This window comes from Gorilla gorilla, chromosome 21 (assembly GCF_029281585.2).
Source record: "Gorilla gorilla gorilla isolate KB3781 chromosome 21, NHGRI_mGorGor1-v2.1_pri, whole genome shotgun sequence".
Classification (NCBI taxonomy): domain Eukaryota; kingdom Metazoa; phylum Chordata; class Mammalia; order Primates; family Hominidae; genus Gorilla; species Gorilla gorilla.
In genome coordinates, this window is record NC_073245.2 from 35,677,096 (window position 1) to 35,701,543 (window position 24,448).

A 24,448-nucleotide genomic window follows, 5' to 3' on the forward strand; every position below is an offset into this window, starting at 1 on the left:
ACATTCTACCAGTGCACTCTAACGTCGAGTAAGAAACAGAGAGAAAGTAGCTATGAGTTGCCTTATGTTTCCAATCCCTTGTGTGTGATCATTTTCAACACAAGTGGTTGGCTAATAAGAGGAACTTGAGCAGGAAATGCGTTGACCGGGTTCCTTGGCTGTTTATGCTAAGACATTGTCTTCTGAGTTCAAATCAAATTCTGGATCCAAATGGACAGTGGTGTCTCTTGGGGCTGTCAGTGTCCCAGATCACTCAGATGTAAATGTGTTTAACATGGAAGAGGAGCACAGAATTCTGGTGAACCCACAATGTGCAGTGAAACTCAAAATGAGTATGAGGAAAGTTATGGAAGTTGAAGGGCAAGCATCACAAATACCGTTTACGAAAGGATAGGCATATTGCATGTATCTTCCCTGTGCTGGACAAGGGTTGTGTGCAGCTATGTAGGGCACGTGCTCATTAAGCTGGCCTTAATTGTGAAGGTTCTGTGGTAATCAATGGTGGAAATGCTATTCCTAAGGAAGGATGGGCCATCTCTACACACCCAGATGGTCTGTGGCTGGGAGCGTGGCAGAGGCAATCTTGGGCATCCATGGAGATGTTCCTGTATCATTTTTCAGGATCCCAGATTTTCCTTACGAAGGGTCTGACCTCTACAAAATAGACATGCATTGGGTGAGCATTCCAACATTTGTAGAGCTCTGCTACAGGCCTTCAGCCCACATATTTGGGCAATAATTCTGCCTCCTATCCAAGAAGATAAAGGCCTTGTAAGCACTCACCAGGGAGTCCTGGTTTACTTAACCATTAACTGTTTGCTAATGGCTGAATGAAGTCTTCAATTTCTCAAGGTCCTTCTGCAGGTGGTAATGCAGATCGGCGATAATCAGTCTACTCTGCTCTTTGTAGGCACTTTCCCTACATTTTCAAAGGCCTGCATCATCACATCTGCCGCAGCATTCTCTATCATTGAGGCATTTTCTCAGGAAATCACTTGTGAAATATTTTGCAGCTAACCACCTACCTGTGCCCCACCAGCCAACATGCTTTACTCCTGCCAGGCAGGTGAGTGGTCCCCAGATCCCTATTTTACCACTTGTTTTGTCAGACTGTTCTTGGTATCAGCTGTGTTGGAGGGAGTTCTCTGCAAAGACCAATATGGGACTGCATATACAGAGATTTTATTTCAAGATATGATTGTGAGAGAATGATGAGGGGAGCAGTTACTTAGTCTATTTGAGCTGTTATAATAAAATACCACTGACTAGGAAATGTATAAAGAGGACTTTATTTTCCCAGAGTTCTGGAGGCTGGGAAGTTCAACATCAAAACATCAGTAGGTTCAGTTGTCTGTTGAGGGCTCATGTCTGTTTCCAAGATGATGCCTTCATGCTGCATCTTTTGGAAGGGAGGAGCACTGTGTCCTCACAGAGCAAAAAATAGAAAGGCCACAGGACAAACTCCCTCTATCAAGCCTTTTCATAAGGGCACCTGATCCCATTCGCAAAGCTCTATCTTCGTGACTTGACTTAATCACTTCCCAAAGGTCCCACCTCCTAATACTTACACTGTTTCAACAGTAAACAGTTTATGTAGAGTTTCAACATAAATTAAGGAGGGGACAAAACGTCCAAACCAAGGAAGGCTGGGAGGGCAGCCAGAGGGAAAGTGCAAGAGGAGGTTTGGTGGAGGTGTCCTAGATTGTTTGCAGTCCAAGGAGGTTGGGGAGAGTGTCAGTAACAGGCCTGCCTTGGTATCCCTGCTCTGCAGTCACTGGCTAAGAGCAGTCCTTAGAAAGCACAGCCTGGCACAAATACAAGAAGAAAATGTGCTCAGTAGGAAAGAGACCACATTTCCCCAATAGCCCAGGTAATGCCCTCCCCTCAACTGGCATCTCTGTTCCCTAAACATTGACCTCTTTTCTCTGAATCTCTTGGGGACACATGGGTTGAATTCAGGTTCTCTGTAGCCCTCTGGATTCTGTCTGCCTCTGTTATATCTTCACGAACAAGTTATGCAGCCTCAACTAAAGCTTGTAACAAAGCAAAGTTACTCTCCTGAGTGTGTCCTCTGATGGATGGTGAGATATAACTTCAAGATGAAGCCTCACCCACACTCCCTGTACAAAAACGCTTCTCACGTAAGTGTCTCTTTAAGTGCTTACTGTAGTATGACTTATTGCTAAACTTTCGTCCACACTCTTGGCATTCATAAGGCCTCTCTCCTGTGTGTATTCTTTCATGCACAGTGAGGTCTGACTTACTGGTATAGCCTCGCTTACACTCCTGGCACACAAAAGGCTTCTCCTTTGAGTGTATCCGCCAGTGGTGTCTGGTGAGACTTCTTTTCCAGCTGAAGCCTTGCCCACACACATTACACACGAAGGGCTTCTCCCCTGAGTGTGTCCTCTGGTGTGTGAGGAGATTTCCCTTCCAGTTGAAGCCTCGCCCACACTCCTTGCATACAAAAGGCTGCTTGCCAGAATGTGCAAGCTGGTGTTTCACAAGATTTGACTTCCAGATAAATCCTTGCCCACATTCACTACAGATGAAAGGCTTCTCCCCTGAGTGTGTCTTCTGGTGGAAGAGGAGAGTTGATTTTAGGATGAAGCCTCGCCCGCAATCCTTGCAATTAAATGGCCTTTCCCCTGAGTGTGTCCACTGATGTCTAAGAAGATTTGCCTTCAAACTAAAACTTTTCTCACACTGCTTGCACATGAAGGGCTTCTCTCCTGAGTGTGTCCTCTGATGTATGGTGAGATTTGGCTTCAAGGTAAAGCCTCGCCCACAATCCCTGCAGAAAAAACGTTTCTCACCCAAGTGTGCCCTCAGGTGCTTGTTATAGGAGGACTTATCCCGAAACCTTCGCCCACACTCCCGACATCCATAAGGCTTCTCCTCTGAGTGTGTCCTCTGGTGTAAAGTGAAGGTTGACTTTTGGATAAAGCCTCGTCCACAATCCTTGCACACAAAAGGCTTCTCCTCTGAGTGTGTGATCTGATGCTTCACAAGGGTTGACTTCTGAATAAATCCTTGCCCACATTCTCTACAAACAAAAGGTTTCTCCCCTGAGTGTGTTCTCTGGTGGTAGACAAGAGTTGACTTTTGGCTAAAGCTTCGCTCACAATCCTTGCACACAAAAGGCTTCTCCCCTGAGTGTGTTCTCTGGTGTCTGAGGAGACTTCCTTTCACGCTAAAACTTTGCTCACACTGCCTGCACGCAAAGGGCTTCTCCCCTGAGTGTGTCCTCTGGTGTGTGATAAGGTGTGACTTATTGCTAAAGCCTCGGCCACATTCCTGGCATCTGTAAGGCTTCTCTCCTGAGTGTATTCTCTTGTGCACAACGAAGTATGACTTATTAGTATAGCCTCGCCCACACTCCTTGCACACAAAAGGCTTCTCCCCTGAATGCGCCTTCAAGTGCTTGTTGTATGAGGACTTATCATTAAACCTTCGCCCACACTCCTGGCATTCATAAGGCTTCTCTCCTGTGTGTGTTCTCTCATGCACAGTGAGGTATGACTTACTGGTATAGCCTCGTCCACACACCTTGCACAGAAAAGGCTTCTCTCCTGAGTGTGTCCTCTGGTGTCTGAGGAGGTTTGCCTTGAGGCTGAAGCCTCGCCCACACTCACTGCACACATAGGACTTCTCTCCTGTGTGTGTGTTCTGGTGCAAGAGCAATGCTGACTCATCTCTAAAGCCCTGGTGACACTCCCTGCATGTAAAAAGTTTCTGCCTGGAATGTGCTTTTTTGTGTATGATTACCATCATCTTCCGGCTGAAGTCTTGCCCACGCTCTGCACACTTGAATGCTCCCCATCTTGAATTTTCTATTCCTTTCAATACTTTGTCTATTTCTGTAGGATTTTGCCTCTGGCCTTGACTAGACTCTATTTCCACTACACTGTTCCTCCTCCTTGAGCTTACTGCATGTCTTAGGGGTGGGCTGGAAAATGCCATGGGCTTAGTGCTTTTTTCTTTCTCTTGACCTTCAGCTGTGTCACTCTGGAAGCTTTGATCAGAAAATTGTAGTTGCTGTTGCCTCTGATGTGCAAGTCCAAGATTCTTGGGCCGCAGGACATGTTCTGCATATATTCCTGGAGAATAGACCAACAATGAGACTGAATCAGTAACGAAAAGTCTTCTATGGAAGAAAAACCCAGAACCAGATTGCTTTACTGCTTAATTCTAATAAACTCATAAAGAACAACAAACACCAATTCTTCTCAAACTATTCCAAAAAATTGAAGCAGGGCAGGGAGGAATTCTTCCTAACTCATTCTAAAAGGCCAGCATTATCCTGATACCAAAACCAGACAAGGACACAGCAAAAACAGAGAACTACAGGCCAATATCCCTGATGATGCTAAATGGAAAAATCCTCAACAAAATACTAGCAAAACCAATGCAACAACACAGAAAAGATAATACACCATGATCAAATGAGATTTATCCCAAGTATGCAATCATGATTCAACATACACAAATCAATACTTGTGATACATCACATCAACAGAGTGAAGGACCAAAAGACATATGATCATCTCAACAGATACAGAAAAAGATTTGATATCATTCAAAATCCCATTATGATAAAAACTTTTATTTTTTTGAGACAGGGTCTCACTCTGTCACCCAGGCTGGAGTGCAGTGGCATGATCATGGCTCACTGCAGCCTCGACCTCCCAGGCTTACACGATCCTCCCACCTCAACTTTCCGAATAGCTAGACTACAGGTGCCTGCCTGTAGTCAAGCCATAGGTGCCATTGCCTGGCTAATTTTTGTATTTTTTGTAGAGATGGGATTTCGCCATGTTGTCCAGGCTGGTCTCAAATTCTTGAGCTCAAGCAATCTGCCCATCTTGCCCTCCCAAAGTGATGAGATTAAAGGCATAAGCCACCACACCCGGCCTATGATAAAAACTTAAATCAGGTGTACAGGAAACATATCTCAACATAATATAGACAATATGTTCCAAACCCACAGCAAACATCTTAGTGAATGGGGAAAAGATAAAAGTCTTTCCTCTAAGAACTGGAAGAAGATTCGAATGTCTACTTTCACCACTCTTATTACCATAGTTCAGGGAGTCCTAGTCAGAACTATGGTAAGAGAAAAAAATAAGGCAAGAAAAGGAAATAAAAGGCATCCAAGCTGGAAAACTGAAGTCAAATTGTCTCTTTTTGCAGATGACATGATCATACCTATAGAAAACCTAAACACTCTTCGAACTGATGAATGATGTCAATAAAGTTGCACAATATGAAATCAGAAAAAAAAATCAGTAGTGTTTCTATATGCCAATAATAACTAGCTGAAAAAGAAATCAAGAAAGCAATCCCATTTATAATTGGTACAAAAAAGTATATGAATAAACAACCCCAAATTAAATGTTCTCTATGATAAAAACAATGAAATAAATAGACGAGGACACAAACAAATGAAAAGACATCTTATGTTCATGGAGCAAAATAATACTGTTGAGATGACCATACTGCCCAAAGCAATCTACAGATTCACTGCAATACCTATTAAAATACCAGTGATATTCTTTATAAAAATAGACAAAATACTCCTAGAATTCATAAGGAACCAAAAAGACCTCCAATAGGCAATAGTGAGCATAAAGTACAAAGTGGGAGGCATCATACTACCTCACTTCAAAATATAATACAAAGCTAGTGTCATCAAAACAGCATGGTATTGGTCCAAAAATAGACACTGGCCAGGCACAGTGGCTCACATCTGTAATCCCAGTGCTCTGAGAGACTGTGGCAGGTGGATTGCTTGAGGCTAGGAGTTCGAGTCCAGCCTGGGCAACACGATGAGACCCCATCATTACAAAAGGTTAAAAAAAAAATTAGCTGGGCATGGTGGCACATGCCTATAGTCCTAGCTACTTGAGACACGAGGATCACTTAAGCCCAGGAGTTAGAGGCTGCAGTGAGCTATGATGGCACCACTGCACTCCTGCCTGGGTGGACAGAGCAAGACCCTGTCCATAGAAACAAAAACAAAAATGAAATACACATAGACCAATAAAAGAGAATAGATAATCTACAAATAAATCCATATATTTACAGCCAACTGATTTTTGACAAAGGCATTAAAAACATACCTTAGGGTAAGGACAGAATCTTTAATAAATGGTATTAGAAAAAGTGAATTCCAAAATGAGTAAGAATGAAGTTAGATGTTTGTTTCTCATACTATACAAAAATAAACTCAAAATAGATTAAAGACTTAAACATGAGTTCCACAATTATAAAACAACTTGAAGAAACACAGGAGAAATGCTTTAGGACACTGGCCTAAACTAGCCATATTTTATGGCTAAGACTTCAAAATCACAAGCAACAAAAGCAAAAATACACACGAGACTACATTAAACTAAAAACTAAAAAGCTTCTGTGCAGCAAAGGAAAGTATCAACAGTGAAGATACAAAATGTAGAATGCGAGGAAATATCTGCAAAGTATTCACCTTACAAGGGACTAATATACAGAATATACAAGAAGTCAAAAAATAACAACAAAAAATCCAACTAAAAAGTGGGAAAAGGATCTGAATAGACATTTCTCAAAATAAGACATACAAATGGGCAACAGGTATATGAAAAAATGCTCATCATCACCAATCATCAGGGAAATGCAAATCACACTGAGAGATCCTCTTACCACAATTAGGATGGCTATTATCAAAAAGAGAAAAAATAACAAATAATGGCAAAGCTGCAGAAAAAAGGCAATAATTATACACTCTTGGTGTATAATTAGTACAGCCATTATGGAAAATGGTATGGAGGTTCCTTAAAAAACTACAAATAGAACTACGATACAATCCAGCAATCCCACTACTTCATATTTATCCAAAGAAAAGGAAATCAGTATGGCAAAAGGATACCTGTACCCCCATGTTAACATTATTCACAATAGTCTAGATATGGAATTAACCTAAATGTCCATCAATGGTTGAATGGATAAAGAAAATGTAGTACATATATATAATGGAATGTTAGTCAACCATAAAGAAGAATAAGAATACTGCTGCCATTTACAGCAGTATCATTGGAATCATTATCATTAACTAATGATATAATCAGTATCATTAGTTCATTATGTTAGGTGAAATAAGCCAGGCACAGAAAGCCAAATATTGCATATTGTCACTCATATGTGGGAGCAGAGGCTAGGAAAGGGAGAGGGAAGGGAGAACGAAGAGCAGTTGATTATGGGTACAAAAATATAGTTAGATAGAAGAAATAAGTGTTTGATAGCACAGTAGGGTGACTATAGTTAACTGTAATTTATATTTCAAAATAGAAAAAAATTGAGTATACAGAGAAATGATAAATATTTGAGGTTATGGATCCTGATTTGATCATTACATATGGTATGCATATATCAAAATACCACATCTACTCCATAAATAATGTACAATTATTATGTATCAACAAATAAGAAAATAATCCCCCCAAAACTAATACAAAATAGTAGGCATCTACAAAGGGGAGATATTTATATATAAATGGAGAATAATAATTATCTTTTTTAATACATTAAAATGAATATTCATATTAAGAAAGGAAAAACTAAAGTGAAAAGAGAAATAGCAAACTGATAGAAAATACTGCTGGTACTATGACAGTCAATGTGCTTATTATTCAGGAAAAATACTCCAAAACTTGTCAGATATATGATTATATGGCCTTTCCTACATCATCTGTATAATTTTTAATTTTTCTGATCACTCGGATAATGACAGTTAAGTTTGCTGATTCTGTAAAGTTACAGGGTAACTTACAATGGTGTTATTTTGGCACTATCCACATACATCCCACCTTCTCATACCTGCACTGAACCAGCTTTGTCATCCTGCCAGTAACCTCACTTATGAGTTAAATAAAATCCTAACATATGCTCCCATTACATTAAACATTCACACTTTCAGAAGTCAGTGGTAGACAAGAAGCCTTTTATTTTAATTCACTGACAGACAAATCAGCAAGCAATTGATATGGGGGCGAGAGAAGGGAGTTGATAATGGGCTGAACATTAGCATCCCCCCCAAATTCATATGTTGATGCCTTAACCCCCAATGTGATGTTATTTGGAGGTGGAGTTGTTGGGAGATAAACAGGTTTAGTTGAGATCGTGGGGTGAGCCCATGAGAGGACACAGCAAGGAGGCGGCAGCCTGTGAGCCAGGATGGGGACCCTCACAATGAAGCAAAGGTGCCAGCACCTTCATCTTGGAATTCCCAGATTCTAGAACTGTACGAAATAAATGTCTGTTGTTTAAGCCTCCCAGTCTATGATATTTCATCATTTCTACGATACTCAAGATGACAAAGGAGTCCCTTCCCACCTATGTAAACTGAGGGAGTGGCCCCGATCCAAAAGCAGAGACCTTATGCACGTGAAAACGCAGGCCAGCTCCAAATTTCTCAGTGGATGCCCCCACATTTTTTATGGGGTGGTGGCAAGCAAGGAATGGGAAAGAACTCCACAGTCTGTATGAACCTGCTTTTTTTGCAGACAATAGGACAAAGTCAACAACAATAACCATAAAAAAAAATCAACCTGCTAATTTTCTGATAGAGAGTATACTGTGTAATTCCACTTACATGAAGTTCTAAGATGGGTGAAATTAAGGCATATTGAACAAAATCCGAATAGTGATTTTCTCTGGTGGACGTGGGGGCAGGAAATGACTGGAAAAAGGCACAAAAGCACTTCTGGGGTGAGAGTAATTCTTTTGTGTTGTCATAGGGGTCCAGATTACACAAAGTTATGCATATGTCAAAGCTCACTGAATGTTACACTTAAGATTTATGCATCTTACATAAATCCTAAAAAGAACCACAAAGAAACATTATAATACTACTTATTGATATGCATGCTGAAGTGTTTATGCGTAAAGGATAATGATGTCCACAATATTCAAGAGCATCAAAAGGAAGATGGACTTATGGATGGAGAGAGCAATGCACAGCTGGGTAAGTAAGCAATAAAGAATATGGAGCACAAAGCTAAATGCTGACTGTAGGTGGCAGATCGACAGGTGTTCTTTCAACTTTTTAGTATCCACCAAAATATAATTGTTCAACATTGGCTTCACAAAAAAATGCTGGAGGAAAGGAAGTATTATAGGATGTAAACTCAAAATATATATGCCATGAAATAAGGAAAGTTAAATGACGGTTACAGTCACCAAAAAAAATCTTAGGAACTAATATTAATATTAAACAAAATAGATTATAATACAGTAACTATTATTAGGTTTTACAGATGAAATATGATGACCAGGATTTGCTTCAAAATAATCCAGGAATGGGAGATGAGGGTGAAAGTACAGAGGACACAAGATTCCCTGTGAGCCAATAAAATTACAATAATTCTAACCCTGCATGTATTTAATAGTAGGCTAAAATATATAAAGTCCTACAAAACTTAGTAGATATGGAACAATCCACTATGAATATAGAAGATGTAAAAATCATCTTTTCAAGTATTGGATAGTTCAAACTGCCCTCCCAAAAAAAACTTTAAAGCCACAGAAGAGTTAAATAACAACAACAAAAATCTTTATATATTGGCCAAGCATGGTGGCTTATGTCTGTAATCCCAACACTTTGGGAGGCTGAGGCAGGAGGATCACCTGAGGTCAGGAGTTCAAAACCAGCCTGGCCAACATGGTGAAACCTGTCTCTACTAAAAATACAAAAAAAATTTGCCAGGCGTGGTGGTGAGGACATGTAGTCCCAGCTACTCAAGAGGCTAAGACAGGAGAATTCCTTGAACCTGGGAGGTGGAGGTTCCAAGGAGCCAAGATCACGCCATTGTACTCCAGCCTGGGCTACAAGAGTGAAACTCTGACTCAAAAAAAAAAAAAAAATCTTTATATCTTTAAATCTTTGTATCTTTATAAACTTGATCTAGGAAGGGCTTCTTAAACAAGACATAAAAGAGACTTCCAAGTACTCGAGGAGAACTGCAGCTGTGTAAGGCTAAATCTGTCCACACATTCTCCAAATAGGATATAAAGTTCAATAGAAACAGATGACCCCTGAAACTGACACATAACAAGATAGAGAAGACTAAATTTATCATTGTCATAAGCAGAAAACTTAACACCACTTTTCAGCAGTCTCCTGTGGTCCCACTGTGAGGAGTGAGGAAAGCCAGTAAAACAGCATGAAAAGAGAAGAGAGGAACACAGGGCCTAACTGTGAACTAAAACTGCTCCAAGAGAGAACAAGTCCACCCTAGAGGTAAGAAATCATCATCATCATCATCATCATCATCATCATCATCATCATCATGAGTGCTGATGAACCACTGCAGTGACTACAGGGACTTAAGAGGGTGCACAATTCTAGACCACAGCCCCACTCAGGCAGTACATCTGGGGGAAATGGGGGAAGGAGGAAGGTGAAGTGACCTCTGGCAACAGTAGTACTGCTTAAAACATTAAACGACAAGGAAAAAAAGCTATGGGAATTGAAGAAGGAGAATAACGGACAGAGGTTTTAAGAAGCTAAAATAGAACTTAAACAAATTTACAAGAAAAAAACAAACCCCTTCAAAAAATAGGCAAAGGATAGGAACAGACACTCCTCAAAAGAAGACATTTATGCAGCCAACAAACTTAGAAAAAATGCTCATCATCACTGGCCATCAGAGAAATGCAAATCAAAACCACAATGAGATACCATCTCATACCAGTTAGAATGGCAATCATTAAAAAGGAAACAGCAGGTGCTGGAGAGGATGTGGAGAAATAGGAACACTTTTACACTGTTGGTGGGACTGTAAACTAGTTCAACCATTGTGGAAGTCAGTGTGGCGATTCCTCAGGGATCTAGAACTAGAAATACCATTTGACTCAGCCATCCCATTACCGGGTATATACCCAAAGGAATATAAATCATGCTGCTATAAAGACACATGCACACATATGTTTATTGCAGCACTATACACAATAGCAAAGACTTGGAACCAACCCAAATGTCCAACAATGATAGACTGGCTTAAGAAAATGTGGCACATATACACCATGGAATACTATGCAGCCATAAAAAATGATGAGTTCATGTCCTTTGTAGGGACATGGATGAAATTGGAAATCATCATTCTCAGTAAACTATCGCAAGGACAAAAAACCAAACACCGCATGTTCTCACTCATAGGTGGGAATTGAACAACGAGAACACATGGACACAGGAAGGGGAACATCACACTCTGGGGACTGTTATGGGGGGAGGGGGGAGGGATAGCATTAGGAGATATACCTAATGCTAAATGATGAGTTAATGGGTGCAGCACACCAGCATGGCACATGTATACATATGTAACTAACCTGCACATTGTGCACATGTACCCTAAAACTTAAAGTATAATAATAATACAAATAAATAAATAAAAGTAAAAATATTAAAAAAAAATTTAAAAAAAGAGAAATGCAAATCAAAACCACTATGAGATACCATCTCACGCCAGTTAGAATGGCGATCATTAAAAAGTCAGGAAACAACAGATGCTTGAGAGGATGTGGAGAAACAGGAATGCTTTTCCTCTGTCGGTGGGAGTGTAAATTAGTTCAACCATTGTGGAAGACAGTGTGGCGATTCCTCAAGGATCTAGAACTAGAAATACCATTTGACCCGGCAATGCCATTACTGGGTATATACCCAAAGGATTATAAATCATTCTACTATAAAGACACATGCAGATGTATGTTTATTGCAGCACTTTTCACAACAGCAAAGTCTTGGAACCAACCCAAATGCCCATCAATGATAGACTGGATAAAGAAAATGTGGCACATATATACCATGGAATACTATGTGGCCATAAAAAAGGATGAGTTCATGTCCTTTGCAGGAACATGGATGAAACTGGAAACCATCATTCTCAGCAGAGTAACACAAGAAGAGAAAAATCAAACACTATATGTTCTCACTCATAAGTGGGAGTTGAACCATGAAAACACATGGACAGGGAGGGGAACATCACACACTGGGGCATGTTGGGGGGTAGGGGGCAGGGGAGAGGATAGCATTAGGAGAAACACCTAATGTAAATGACGAGTTGATGGATGTAGCAAACCAACATGGCACACGTATACCTATGTAACAAACCTGCACGTTGTGCACATATACCCCAGAACTTAAAAAAAAAAAAAGAAAATCAGTATATAGAAGAATGAGATGCAAATTGTATCAAAAAATTTGTATTTACTTACACAGAAAAATAATTACAAAACAAAACAAAAAGAAGCTAAAATAGGAATACCCGGACAGTATCAGGAAGGGGCAATAGACTTAGGCTTGCAGTCAGGCAGTCACGAGGAAAGTCACAAATGAGGAGACTGAGTGGGAGAAAGAAGCCTAGCAAGTAGGGGGAAAGGAGGCTTCCTGGGAGAAGGAGTCCAGGGACCTCAGGAGAACCTCTCACTCAGCAAGGACTGGAAGGAAGGCAGGGCCAGGTGGTCTGAAGAGCAGCCAAGGAGGCCAGAACAGCTTCCAGGTCCCCTGGCCTCAGAGAAGCCTCCTCCCTCCTGAAAGGCAGAGTGCCTTGTGCTCTGTCTGCCCTGTCTATCCCCTCACCTGCACAGGGGCCTGGCCGGCGTCTTCTCTCTTCTCCCCAGGGCGCTTCCCCTTGCTCTAGCCGCCTGATGAGTTCTGGTTTAGAATGGAGAATTCCTGCTCACAGGGAAAAAAACCATGAGGTGACTCCTGGTTGTAGGCTCCACAGGCCATTTGCTGGAGCCACCCAGGGCAGGAAGGGAGGGAGAATCAGAGGGGGAAGGCTCAGGAGGACCCTGTCTACCATGCTCAGAGTACAAACCCCCAGGGGGAGCCCCAGTGTGGGGAAAGGCCTGCAGGTGCCCAGTGGCAGTCAGTATGAAACTTTACCAAAGCCAGACCTTCCTCAGGGGAATAGAGAAAACAACATTCTTGTCTCTGAACCTAACCCTATGGCAACATCAGAGGCACCGCAGGCCAAATGTTAGGCTCGAGGGAAGCCACGCTTACCTAATGAGACCAGGTGGCTGTAGTTCTCCAGTGTCACCTCCCTGTACAGGGCCCTCTGAGCAGGGCTCAGCAGCCTCCATTCCTTCTGGGTGAAATCCACAGTGACATCCCCAAATGCCAAGAAAGCCTGTAACACAAAACCCAGGCATGCTCACCAGGGACAGTGTTGCACTCAGGCAGTTGGAGGATTCCAGGTTCTGCCATCTGTACACAGATCACTACTTGATGAGTGACACCCACAGGCCAGTCACCTGCTGGAGGACACCAGGAAAGACAGATCACTCCCCAGGAGCGGTGCTGGCCTTGGTCCTGTGCTAATAATGTGACTGCTAGGGCCAGTGAAGGAAATGGGCCCATCCTGTGGCAGCAAGAACGACAGTTCTGGGAAGTCTCACCTGTCTCCTGGCTCCCTGAGGTCCCATGACTGTCTTCCTGTTCTCCACGGAGAAGGGAAGCTTGCAGATGGCCAATCTGTGGGAGGAGAGAAGTCAGAGGGTGGCTGGGTGCAGCTGCCCTCCCCATGTGTGACACAGGCCTGATTCCAATACCAACTGGGGATCTGGGGAGGGCGCACCTGCATAATTCCCCTGTGGGGATCTGGCCAAAAGGTCTAGGGAGCCAGGCTCCCTGCAAATCCAGGACAAGCTCATCTGGGAGTGAAGTGTACCCCAGGAGCTTGGTGACGTTTGTTGCTTACATCACTGAGGGGCTAAAAGGATGAGGAACACCTGCAGATGAGGTCTTGCATTTAAGGTTAGGGCTCAGAGTTCCAGGTGTTCTTTGCACTGGACAGGAGAATACACAAGAGCTGTCTGCCTCTTTTAGCCTCTGTCTCCCCGGGTTTGAAGTCAGGATAACCACAGCTGCAGACAAACTTGAGACGGCCACAGGCAGATGGCATTGGCAGTTATTCAGTACTGTACAACACCAAAGCCTTTAACAAATTAATAGCATGGGGAGTGTGAGCTGTCAGGAATAAAAGTCCTCAGACACATGGTTAATCTAAGGCAATGAGTGATCCAATGCAATTTGGATCCTGATTGCAACAAAGAATATGTGAGGAGTTTTAACAGCCAGTGAAATCTGAACACTAATTGGATATTAGATTATCAAACATTAATTTTGTTGTTATAAAAGTATTTTGGGTTTTAAAAACATGAGCCCTTCCTTGTATACAAACTTCTGGAACATTCATGAGTGAAAATGATGTCTGCATGTGCTTAAACACCCCTTCTCACCCTCAAAAGTCAATTGAGCATTACTGGCCACACTTCATAATTTTTAGAACTGAATAATGTGTACTGGGTTCATTATATTATTTTCTCCGAATTTTTTGAAAAAAATTCCAGTAGAAATACAGGAAAAGAACTGTAAATTAAAGTGGTGGGTGTAATGATTTCATTAGAGTATTCACTATACTTTTAAGTGAATGTTTTGATTAAAAAAAAGTAAAGTAAAAACAGACATATGGGGTGAAAAGAAGGAAATGTGAAGGAACAAAGATGCTATCGTGGTGATTATGATGAACACAGCATACATCCACTAGCCAGTAACTTTGAGACAGAAGTGAACAAATACTATGGTGTTATGAAAAGAAAATAAAACTAGGGACCCCAGTCCACCCTGCCAAAAGGAAAAACATTAAGCTGAAAGCTGAGTCATGCAAGAAGCTGCCTTTCCTTTTGTTCTTAAGGAGATAGCTACAGATAAAACGTTAAATATCTCCATAGTAGCTACTCTATGCACACCTTATCTTATGTAAAGTGCTGATTTACTAAGTGTGAGATGAATGCATAACTATTTTCCTACCGGCTCCTTTTCTCTTGTCACAGGTGGATTACCACACCTTTCCTCTTTCCCCTCCAGCCTACTTTCCCTTTTTAAACAATGAAGCTCTCAAACTCATCTTTGGGGAAAGCCACTGGCCTCTTTCTGTGGCATGTCCTCAATTGTGGCAAAATAAACATCTAAATTGGTACTTGACTCTGATACTTTTTGGTTTACATGTAGTTGGAGAAGAAAAACAGTGAAATTTCTTCCTCTGACGGCAGTTGAAAGGTGATTTAAAACATTTTTGTTATTTCTTTCTATATACTTACATAAAGTTTACCTTTCATGTCCCATCTGTGCTATCTTTACCTATTCCAAAGTCACAAAGATATTCCCCTACATTTACTCTTAGAAGTTTAAATATTTTGTTTTTGATGGTAGTATAAATATGTATTTCATTTTTTAACTGTTTGCTGCTAGGTTACAGAAATACAAGTGCTTTTTAAAAATACTGACCTTATTTTCTGAAGTTCCTAAACTTGTGTTACTAGTATCTAGTTGTTTAACTACAGATTCTTCCATGTACATACTCACATCTTCTGTGAATAAAAAGTTTTTCTTTTTCTGTTTCAACGTTTATGCCTTTTATTCCTTTTTAATGCCTTAACAGGTTAGCTAGTTATTCTAGGATAATGCTAAATAAGTGATAAGAATCAACATTAATGCTTGTTCCTGATCTTAGTGTGAACACACTTCACCATTAAATATGATGATTGCAGCCAGGCTGTCACACATAACCTTTGTTTCATTAAGGGAAATTCTTTCTATTCCTCATTTGCTGAGAATTTTTACCCTGAATAGGTGTGAGATGTTATCAAGTATTTTTCTGCATTAAGATAGTCATGTAGGTTTTTCTCTTTTCCTCCCTGAAAGCAGTGAAAGGAAAATAAAAACGTTGGAACCCAAACCACTCTGCCAAAAGAAAAATATTAAGCTGAAAGCTGATTCATCCAAGAAGCTGCCTTTCCTTTTGTTCCTAAGCGGAGAACTACAGATAGGTTAAGTAAGGTTAAGTATCTCTACCAGGCGCGGTGGCTCACGCCTGTAATCCTAGCACTTTGGGAGGCCGAGGCGGGCCTCCTCCTCGTGGTCAGGAGATTGAGACCGTCCTGGCTAACACCGTGAAACCCCGTCTCTACTGAAAATACAAAAAAATACAAAAAATAGCCGGGAGTGGTGGCGGCACCTGTAGTCCCAGCTACTCGGGAGGCTGAGGCAGGAGAATGGCGTGAACCCGGGAGGCAGAGCTTGCAGTGAGCCGAGATCGCACCACTGCACTCCAGCCTGAGCAAGAGTGAGACTCCGTCACACACACACACAAAAAATTAGTCGGGTGTGGTGGTGAGCGCCTGTAGTCCCAGCTACTCAGGAGTCTGAGGCAGGAGAATGGTGTGAACGTGGGAGGCAGAGCTTGCAGCGAGCGGAGATCGTGCCACTGCACTCCAGCCTGGGCAACAGAGCAAGACTCCGCATCAAAAAAAAAAAAGTTAAATATCTCCACAGGTAGCTTACTCTATGTTCACACTATCCTCGGTTTTTTGGGAACAAACTCTATTTGGCTAGAATATATCATCCTTTTCATGTATTGCTGGATACTACTTGTCCATATTTTGGTGAGAATTCTTGACTATTTTCCTCTGCAATGATTACATGTAAGGGCACATGAGAACTCTTGTTGAAATGTTCTGTATCTTGATTGAGGTGATAAGTGACCTGTGTATACTTTAAAGAGTCAAAACTCATTATACAGTTAAAAGCAGTGCTTCTTACGGTATGCAAGTTACACCTCAACATTGATTAAAAATCCTCTCAGAGATCAAGTATATATGGGTAAAATAACAAGACATCTGGATTTGTTTAAAATACTTTGGCACATAAACAGGTGGAAGGGATAAATCTAACAAAACTACCCATGGTTTTAAAATTATCAAATCTGGATGAAGGCAACATGGGGATTCATATTACCATCTCCCAATTTTGCTATCCATTTGAGATTTTTCATAACACTAGTTTACAGAAAAAGCATTAATCATATTGCTAATTCTATGCTTACCAAAAAATTGGCTAAAATAATCTTTTAGGAGCTAACTTCATTTGAAAATACTCAAAAGTCCCCAGCATTCAAGAAACTGCCCAATCAAGAAAAAGCCACATTAAAAACAGAAGGCAGCTGGCTGGGCACAGTGGCTTATTCCTGTAATCCCAGCACTTTGGGAGGCTGATGCGTGTGGATCGCTTGATCCCAGGAGTTCGGGACCAGCTTGGGCAACATGGCAAAGGCTCATCTCTACAAAAAATATAAACATTAGCTGGATGTGGTGGCACGTGCCTGTAGTCCTAGCTACTCCTGGCTTGAGCCCAAGAGGTTGAGGCTGCAATGAGCCTTGATCATGCCACTCCACTCCAGCTTGGGCAACAGAGCAAGACATAGTCTCAAGAAAACAAAACAACAACAAAAACAAAACAGGAGACAGTCATATTTGCAGCCCAATACACCTTATTCCCAATGTTCTATCCTGTCCAAGTGTTGTCTAATGGAAAAATCTCATGGTGAACTTGCCTATAGACCCTGGGGCAAAAAATTACAGGTGCAGAATACAACAGAGCTTCTAAAGCAGCATCTCAGTTTCCACTTCCTTCCCTCAAACCTGAGAAAGCATAGTAGACCTTTCTTACAAGGTTCTAAGCTGTTGGAGGCTGCCTGAGGGACTGCTTTGTTTTGAGGATCTCACACCTTAGGGAGGAAAAGCACTGGATCATGCTTGGCAAAGATGCAGACAGACTGAAGAGCAGATGCCTGGGGCAAGATATTATGGGTGGAGACATACAACAGTCCATCAAAGGCCCAGAGGAGAGACTCTTGGGACAAATAAATATTTAAAAGCAGTTGCCTATGAGAAAATGGAAAAAGCCACAAGCAAAGCTAAGATCCATGCTCCAAAAAGGCCTGAGAAAATCTTAAACCTTCTCCTCAGATTGATCCCAAAGCTTAGAACGAATGCCAAGATAATAGCAAAAATCCTCCCTGGAAGAGTCAGTCTGCAAAAACCGGAAAAGGAGGTTGTTTTTTCCACAATGCCTAATTTCTAACAACAACAACAACAACAACAACAACAACAACAAAAACTCAGAAAACATGGCCCAATAAGTGGAAGAAAATAAAGTGACGGAAACCTTCCCTGGAGAAACATAAGCTTCAGGCAAACTAGACAGATTTTAGACTGTCTAAAATATTCTCAAAAACTCATGGAAACACGGGTAAAGAAAAGGAAATCAGGAAAATATATATGAACAAAATATCAACAGAGATTACAAAAAGGAAGCAAACAAAAATTCTGGACCCGAGAACACAGTAATTGAAAAATTCAGTAGAGGGATTTAATGGCAGATGAGCAGGCAGAAGAAATAATCAGTAAACATAAAGAGAAGAATGTGAAATTTCAGAGACAGAGAAGCAGAAGAGAAAAGAATGAAATAAACAGAGCCAAAAGAGTTATAAGGTGCCATTAACTGGACATGTATGTGGGTGTCTAGAAGATGCTGATAGATTACTGAAGAAATAATGGCCAAAACTTCAAAATTTGAAGACAGACATGAATCTACAGGGCCAGCACACTCAACAAACTCCAAGAATAAATTCAAGGAGGTCCACACCCAAACACACTTCTCAACTACACTTACATGAAACCAGCTTCAGGAACACAGGACTGGCAGGGAGAGAGAAGTTAAGAATAGTGGCATCGTGCCTCTCTCATGGAAAAGCTGTCACCATAGACTGAGAACTGGAGAGGGACAGGGTTCCATCTTGTCATTTTCACAGCCCACAGTGGAGTTTCTCTCAGAGTGGACCAAAATGGGGGTGGGGAGGGTAGAAGTTTGTGTGTCAAATGTTACAGACTCTCACTGTTCTCAGAAAGGCTCAGTTGATTTTTCTGAATAAATGTTTCTCTAAATTCCTGAGTGGTCTTAAGACAAATTCTGTGTAGTTTAAATGGTTGTTTTTGGTTTTCTAAATTACCAGTTATGGTGTTTTGCTGCAGATACAGTCCACATCGCTCCTCACTGCCATTCCAGAATCCACATTTCTGATTATAGTTGGGACCAGAACTAGGGCCAGGCAATTAGGTAAGTGGTGTGATCATTATTTGTCCTCATCGGTAGAAGTAGAATTAGGAGATGAGCCTGGCAGGCAGAAGAAGGAAGGGAAGGAAAAAGCTATGGCAAGGAAAGAATGAACAAGCCTCAGCACCTAAGCAAGCAGATGGGAAGTTTGCCAAGGTAGGGAAACTTCCTTTACCTAGATCACAAAGAGAGAAGTAAAACAGACAAGGGGAGCTACTGAGCTGGTTTCTAGATATTTCTTCTCTCATGCTTCCCATCTTAATGAATCTGAGTGTGAAATCTGAATTGTAAGGAGAAATTTTTGAGACCTGGAAAATTTCTGCATAAACTGGGTAATGGGTGAAATTAATACATTGCTAATTTTGTTGAGTATGATTCTGGTACTCTAGTTACGTTAAAAGGCAAGACAATAACAACAAAAATAGTCCTCAGAGAAGTAGCTGCAGTAAATTTACAGATAAAATGGTGTCTTGCATTGGCTTCAAGATGCTCTAGCCTGAAAACAGAAAGCATGGGGTGGGGAGGGGGTTGGATGAAATAAGAAGAGCAAAGTGTTAAGGTGCAACAAGAGAACAGAGAGATCTGTTATATATTCTCTCTACTTTAGTTCCTACTTCAATATTTTTCATAGTAAATTTGAAAAAAATTGAATATCCCTTCCAAGATAATTTGGAAAGGAAAAATAGAGAAAACTTTCATTTTCAGGGTGTGAATGGAGAACACTGCAAACTGTTTGGTCTCACTCCTGCCATCTGTTGACATCTGTGGAAGTTAATATCCTGTAGGAACAGAAACTGAGAGCCATAAGAAAGTGGTTTAAATTAGTTACCAATAAATTAGATATGAATATGAGGCAAACTTGAAACATTTAGCTCCTCCACGTACATTTCATTAAAATTCTCCTAAGATAAAAAAACAGCTCCTACATTTTTGGGAGATGAAAAATGTTCATATGTTGATTTGATGATCAAGACTTCACTATATACATTTCTCAAAACTCATCAACTAGAACTTAAAATGGGAGATAATTTTATTGTCTCAATTATACCTCAATGAAGCTAATTCTTAACAGAAACCCCCAAAATCCCAGCTTGCTCCACAACCCAGTCCACTTGATCCCAGATATGTTACATAAAGTAAAAATTATTATTTTTTGAGACAGAGTCTCACTGTCCCCCAGGCTGTAGTGCAGTGGCATGTTCTCTGCTCACTGCAACCTCCATCTCCTGGATTCAAGCGATTCTCTTGCTTCAGGCTCCAGAGCAGTTGGGATTACAGGTGTGAGCCACCATGCCTGGCTAATTTCTGTATTTTTAGTAGAGATGAGGTTTCACCATGTTGGCCAGGCTGGTCTGGAACTCCTGGCCTCAGGTAATCTGCCCACCTTGGCCTCCCAAAGTGCTGGGATTACAGGTATGGGCCACCACGCCCAGCCGTAAAAATTATTTCAACTGATTAACACACCACTTCTTAGTCTGTGAAATGGGGATTCCAATTCCTAACTTCCACATTGGTTGAAGAGATGAATATGGCAATGACTATAAAGCCCTGTCCCTGGGACAGGACAATGGCTCAGCACATGCTGACTGAATAATTTTTTACAAGACCTGGTCTGCACCACGAATGCAGCAGCCTGAATAAAGCACTGAGAGAAGAAATGTAGGGACAATGATGGAAGTGTCCTGAATGAGGGCATCAGATCTGGGGAACGTTCCCCATGAGAACCGGCTGAGAGGTTCTGAGCCTCAGATGGGACAGTGTAGGGCACAAGATGTCAGACATTAGCAAAGGAAACCCACCATGGTTTAGGGCAGAGAAGGCACTGCAGGAAGGCAATACATAAGAAGTCCCCACCTGGGGTTGGGCTGTCCTCCCTTACCCTGCAGACAGTCCTCTCATGGGTAACGTGGGAGTAGAGGAAGAGGAGCTGGGGACTAAAATACCTCTAAAATGAGCTCTGCGATCCTCAAAGGTGGCCTTGGAAATTCCCAGTCCCAGGGTAGAGCCTCTTCTTGTTAAAAAAAAGGACCCAAAGTCTTCCAGAGAAGAAAACTGTACGCAGGTTCCTGGGAACAGATCCTGAGTGTGGGCATCGCAACAGACCCTGTCCTGACATGATGCTAACACTAAACACAGCATATCCTGTTGGTGCTTCCAGAATAAGGAAGTGTTGATATTCATTATAATATTTAACACTTATTGAGAATTTAATATATGCCAAGGACGATTCCAGGCATGGCACAAATTTTTCTGCATTCAATCTTCACAACTGTCCTATGAAGTGACTGTTACCCACCAATTTCAGATGAGGAAACAGGCACAAAACATTTAAATGCCTTTCTCAAAGCAACACAGCCAAGAAAGTGATAGAGCTTGGGTTTCAACTCTCACTGTAAAGGACTATGTCTTAACCAGTAGGCATGGCTATGACATTTCTCAATGAATCTGCACAGGTTAGGAGGGGATCTGGGTCAAGCTAGATTAGCTTGCAAGGTCATGAGGTATATCTTGACTGATGGGTCTCTCTACTTGGGGGTTCTGCTGACAATTTTTCCATAATGAAATGATTAACATCAGTTATTTGGAAGGTCAGTCCACAGCCCCAGAGACATTTAAAAAAACTGCTGGGCCCAGTGGTTGCTGTTACTCCCACTCCAATAACCGAGGAAGCCCTACCAACCTGGTGAGGACTAAATTCACCTTTTTTCCTTTGCCCAAATGCCTATCTATGAGGCTTGGGGAATCCTGCCCGAGAAACCATAAAATCTCATCAGATGAGTTTTATTACTCTTATATAATGAGGCTCACTTTCCAACCTGACTCTGGTACAGCATCACATGACAGCAGATGCTGAAAGAAATTATTTTACCCCAAAATATACTTCTTTGACATGTTTTGAAGTGGCTGCCACAGGGGCAACAGATTGAAATGGATAGCCCCGCAAAGCTATCTTTAGTGGGAAAATTTGCATCTGCAGCGAATCTCCATTAATGTAGCCAGACCTCCTTCGTTCTAAGCCTTTCCTAGGTCTGGAAGAGACAGCCAGCCTGACGCGCGGTGGCTCACGCCTGTAATCCCAGCACTTTGGGAGGTAGAGGTGGGTGGATCACCTGAGGTCAGGAGGTCAAGACCAGCCTCAGCAACATGGTGAAACCCCATCTCTACTAAAAATACAAAAATTAGCCAGGCGTGGTGGCGGGCGCCTGTAGTCCCAGCTACTCAGGAGGCTGAGGCAGGAGAACTGCTCAAACCCGGGAGGTGGAGGTTGCAGTGAGCTGAGATCACGCCACTGCACTCTAGCCTGGGCGACAGAGCAAGACTCTCTCTAAAAACAAAAACAAAAACACAAAAACACAAAAAACTGAAAACAGACATTTACCATCTATTCTGAGAGCTGCCAACTAAGAGGCTTCATCTACATAATAAGAACTTTGATCTACGCAATCCCCTTAACTCTGGCATACTTCTGATTCCAGTCTTCAGGCAGTAGCTTAAGTCTCTCAACCAACTGTCCACTAAAGAATCCCTAAGTGCCCCCATGAGGTGTAAACCCGTTTGGAGATATACCAGCTTTTTGGGAGGAACCCGTGTATATCTTTCTCTTATTGATTTATGATTTTCTTTTTGGAGGCAGGTTCTCACTGTGTTGCCCAGGCTAGCGTGCAGTGCAGCCAACATAGCTGGTTACAGCCTCCACCTCCTGGACTCAACTGACTGGGCCTCCCAAGTAGCTGAGGCCACAGGCATGGGACACCACGCCCCGCTAATTTTTTTATTTTTCTAATTTCATGTAGAGACAGGGTCTTGCTGTGCTGCCCAGGCTGCTCTGGAACTCCTGGCCTCCCAAAGTGCTGGGACTACAGGCATGAGCCACACTGCTCAGCCTGATTTATGATTTTACCTGAAATTCCTGTCTCCGTGAATTGTATAAAATTAACCTGCAAGCCCGACCGTCTCGGGCACTTTCACAGGACCTCTTGAGGCTGAATAACCTGGGCCACAGTCACTCATACTGACTAGGAATAAACCTTTTTAAATATATTTTGGCAGAACCCGGATTTTGCCGTCATTAGCAAGGCCCCAGGGAAGAGGCCACCTGGGTCCCCACAGCCAACTCACCTCCCGCGGACACTGTCCCACGCAGAGCCACCGCCCCCCCCCCCCCCCAACACGTCTAGACGTGCCCGTGCGAGGACATTTGGTCCCGACCTACACTCCTATCCGCGGAAGATCGTCCCAAGGCGGGGTGCTCCCAACCCAAAGCAGCGGCCCTTCCCCAAAACACGCGGGCGAAGTCCTCCCGTCCCGCCTCCCACAACAAAGTCTGGAGCATCAGAGTCGGAGGGAACCCGAGTCGGACCTAGCCCATCCGTCTCATGGCTGTAACCCCCACCCCACCAGTGGACCCTGGCTGTGGCCGAGTCCCCCTCCACCTCCGGCCAAAAGACCCCCGTGGCAGCTCGCTAGGCCGCTGGCCCGTCCCCACGCGAGGAGCGGCGACCCTGGCACAAGAGGACCTGGGTTGCTCGGCGCCCCTGTGAAATCCGGGCTGTTCACCGCCCGAGCCGCCACTACACGCAACCGGGAACGGAGACTGAGTGGCGGCCCAGACCCGGGGCGCTCGGCAAGCCGCAGCCCCACCGCCCACTTCAAGGCGCGGCCTGGGTCTCCGCCCCTCCCCAGAACGCGGAGACGCCGGGCCTGAAGGAGCGCGCGCTACGACCCCAGCAGCGCCCTCGCGTCCCAGGCCTTCCCGGCCCTTCTTCCTGCGCCGGAAGGGCGCGCTGCAGAGAGGGACCCGCAGGAGCGCAGCTCACCAGGGCGGCTGAGGGCGAACCGAGGCGGTGAGGTCACCGACGGTGGACCACGCACCTCACGGCTCGCTGACGCCCAGGGATCTGGAACGCTCTGCGCCGCCCGGGACTACACTACCCAGAATCCTCAGCGCGGCCGGGACTACGCTACCCAGCATCCTCGGCGCGGCCCGGGGCTATGCGACCCTGCGCGTCGCATCCCCTCGGTGGACTACACTCCCCAGAGTCCTCGGGAGTCGTCCAGGTACACGCCCCAGAATATTGGTCATAGCGGTCCACCCGGGACTGCGCGACCCGGAATCCTTGGAAGGACTTCTCGGAAGGACTCCTCTCTGACAGGTGGGGCGAGCCTATGGTCTTTTGGACGCGGAGGGATCCTTTCAGATCCGGCGATTTCTTTTATTTAGGTAGCCCTATACATACATTAAGCATATTTTCCCATTTCTATGATATAGGTAAATAATTTTCCCACTGTCTTTTGATTATGGGTATGTCTTTTTTTTCTTTTGTTTCTTTTTTTTGCTGTGTAGTACTTTTGATCTCTGATTTTCCTACGGATTTTGTGGTTTTATCATTCACATTTTGATCTCTCAATAGTTTAATTTTTCTTCTGGTACACACTGTGAATATACACTTATTT

General features: G+C 42.9%; 1 protein-coding gene and 1 long non-coding RNA gene across 12 annotated transcripts in view; one reads left to right on the plus strand and one right to left on the minus strand.

Moving 5' to 3' along the window:
• The window catches only part of LOC129529084 (uncharacterized), a 56,927-nt gene extending 51,642 nt beyond the window's left edge, over positions 1-5,285 (plus strand). For 6 of the 9 annotated variants that reach the window (XR_010132217.1, XR_010132221.1, XR_010132222.1 and 3 more), the window contains 2 exons: positions 911-1,066; positions 1,960-5,285. This is a non-coding gene — a long non-coding RNA (uncharacterized lncRNA). Of the gene's footprint in view, positions 1-910 lie in introns of all 9 variants that reach the window. The other 3 variants (XR_010132220.1, XR_010132219.1, XR_010132218.1) reach the window with 1 other exon arrangement.
• Positions 1,274-24,028, minus strand: ZNF337 (zinc finger protein 337). 3 transcript variants are annotated; one of them, XM_004061931.3, is made up of 5 exons: positions 23,812-24,028; positions 13,438-13,513; positions 13,043-13,169; positions 12,614-12,709; positions 1,274-4,100 (listed from the first exon to the last, which is right to left on the minus strand). In XM_004061931.3, the coding sequence occupies exons 2-5, from the start codon at positions 13,462-13,464 to the stop codon at positions 2,095-2,097; spliced, it is 2,256 nt and encodes a 751-aa protein (XP_004061979.1). In that variant the 5' UTR covers positions 13,465-13,513; positions 23,812-24,028; the 3' UTR covers positions 1,274-2,094. The 3 variants fall into 3 exon arrangements, with proteins under 3 accessions (XP_004061979.1, XP_055228798.1, XP_055228797.1); XM_055372823.2 differs by lacking the exon at positions 23,812-24,028 and adding an exon at positions 23,512-23,799; XM_055372822.2 differs by lacking the exon at positions 23,812-24,028 and adding an exon at positions 18,891-23,776.
• Positions 24,029-24,448: the final 420 nt, after the last annotated feature.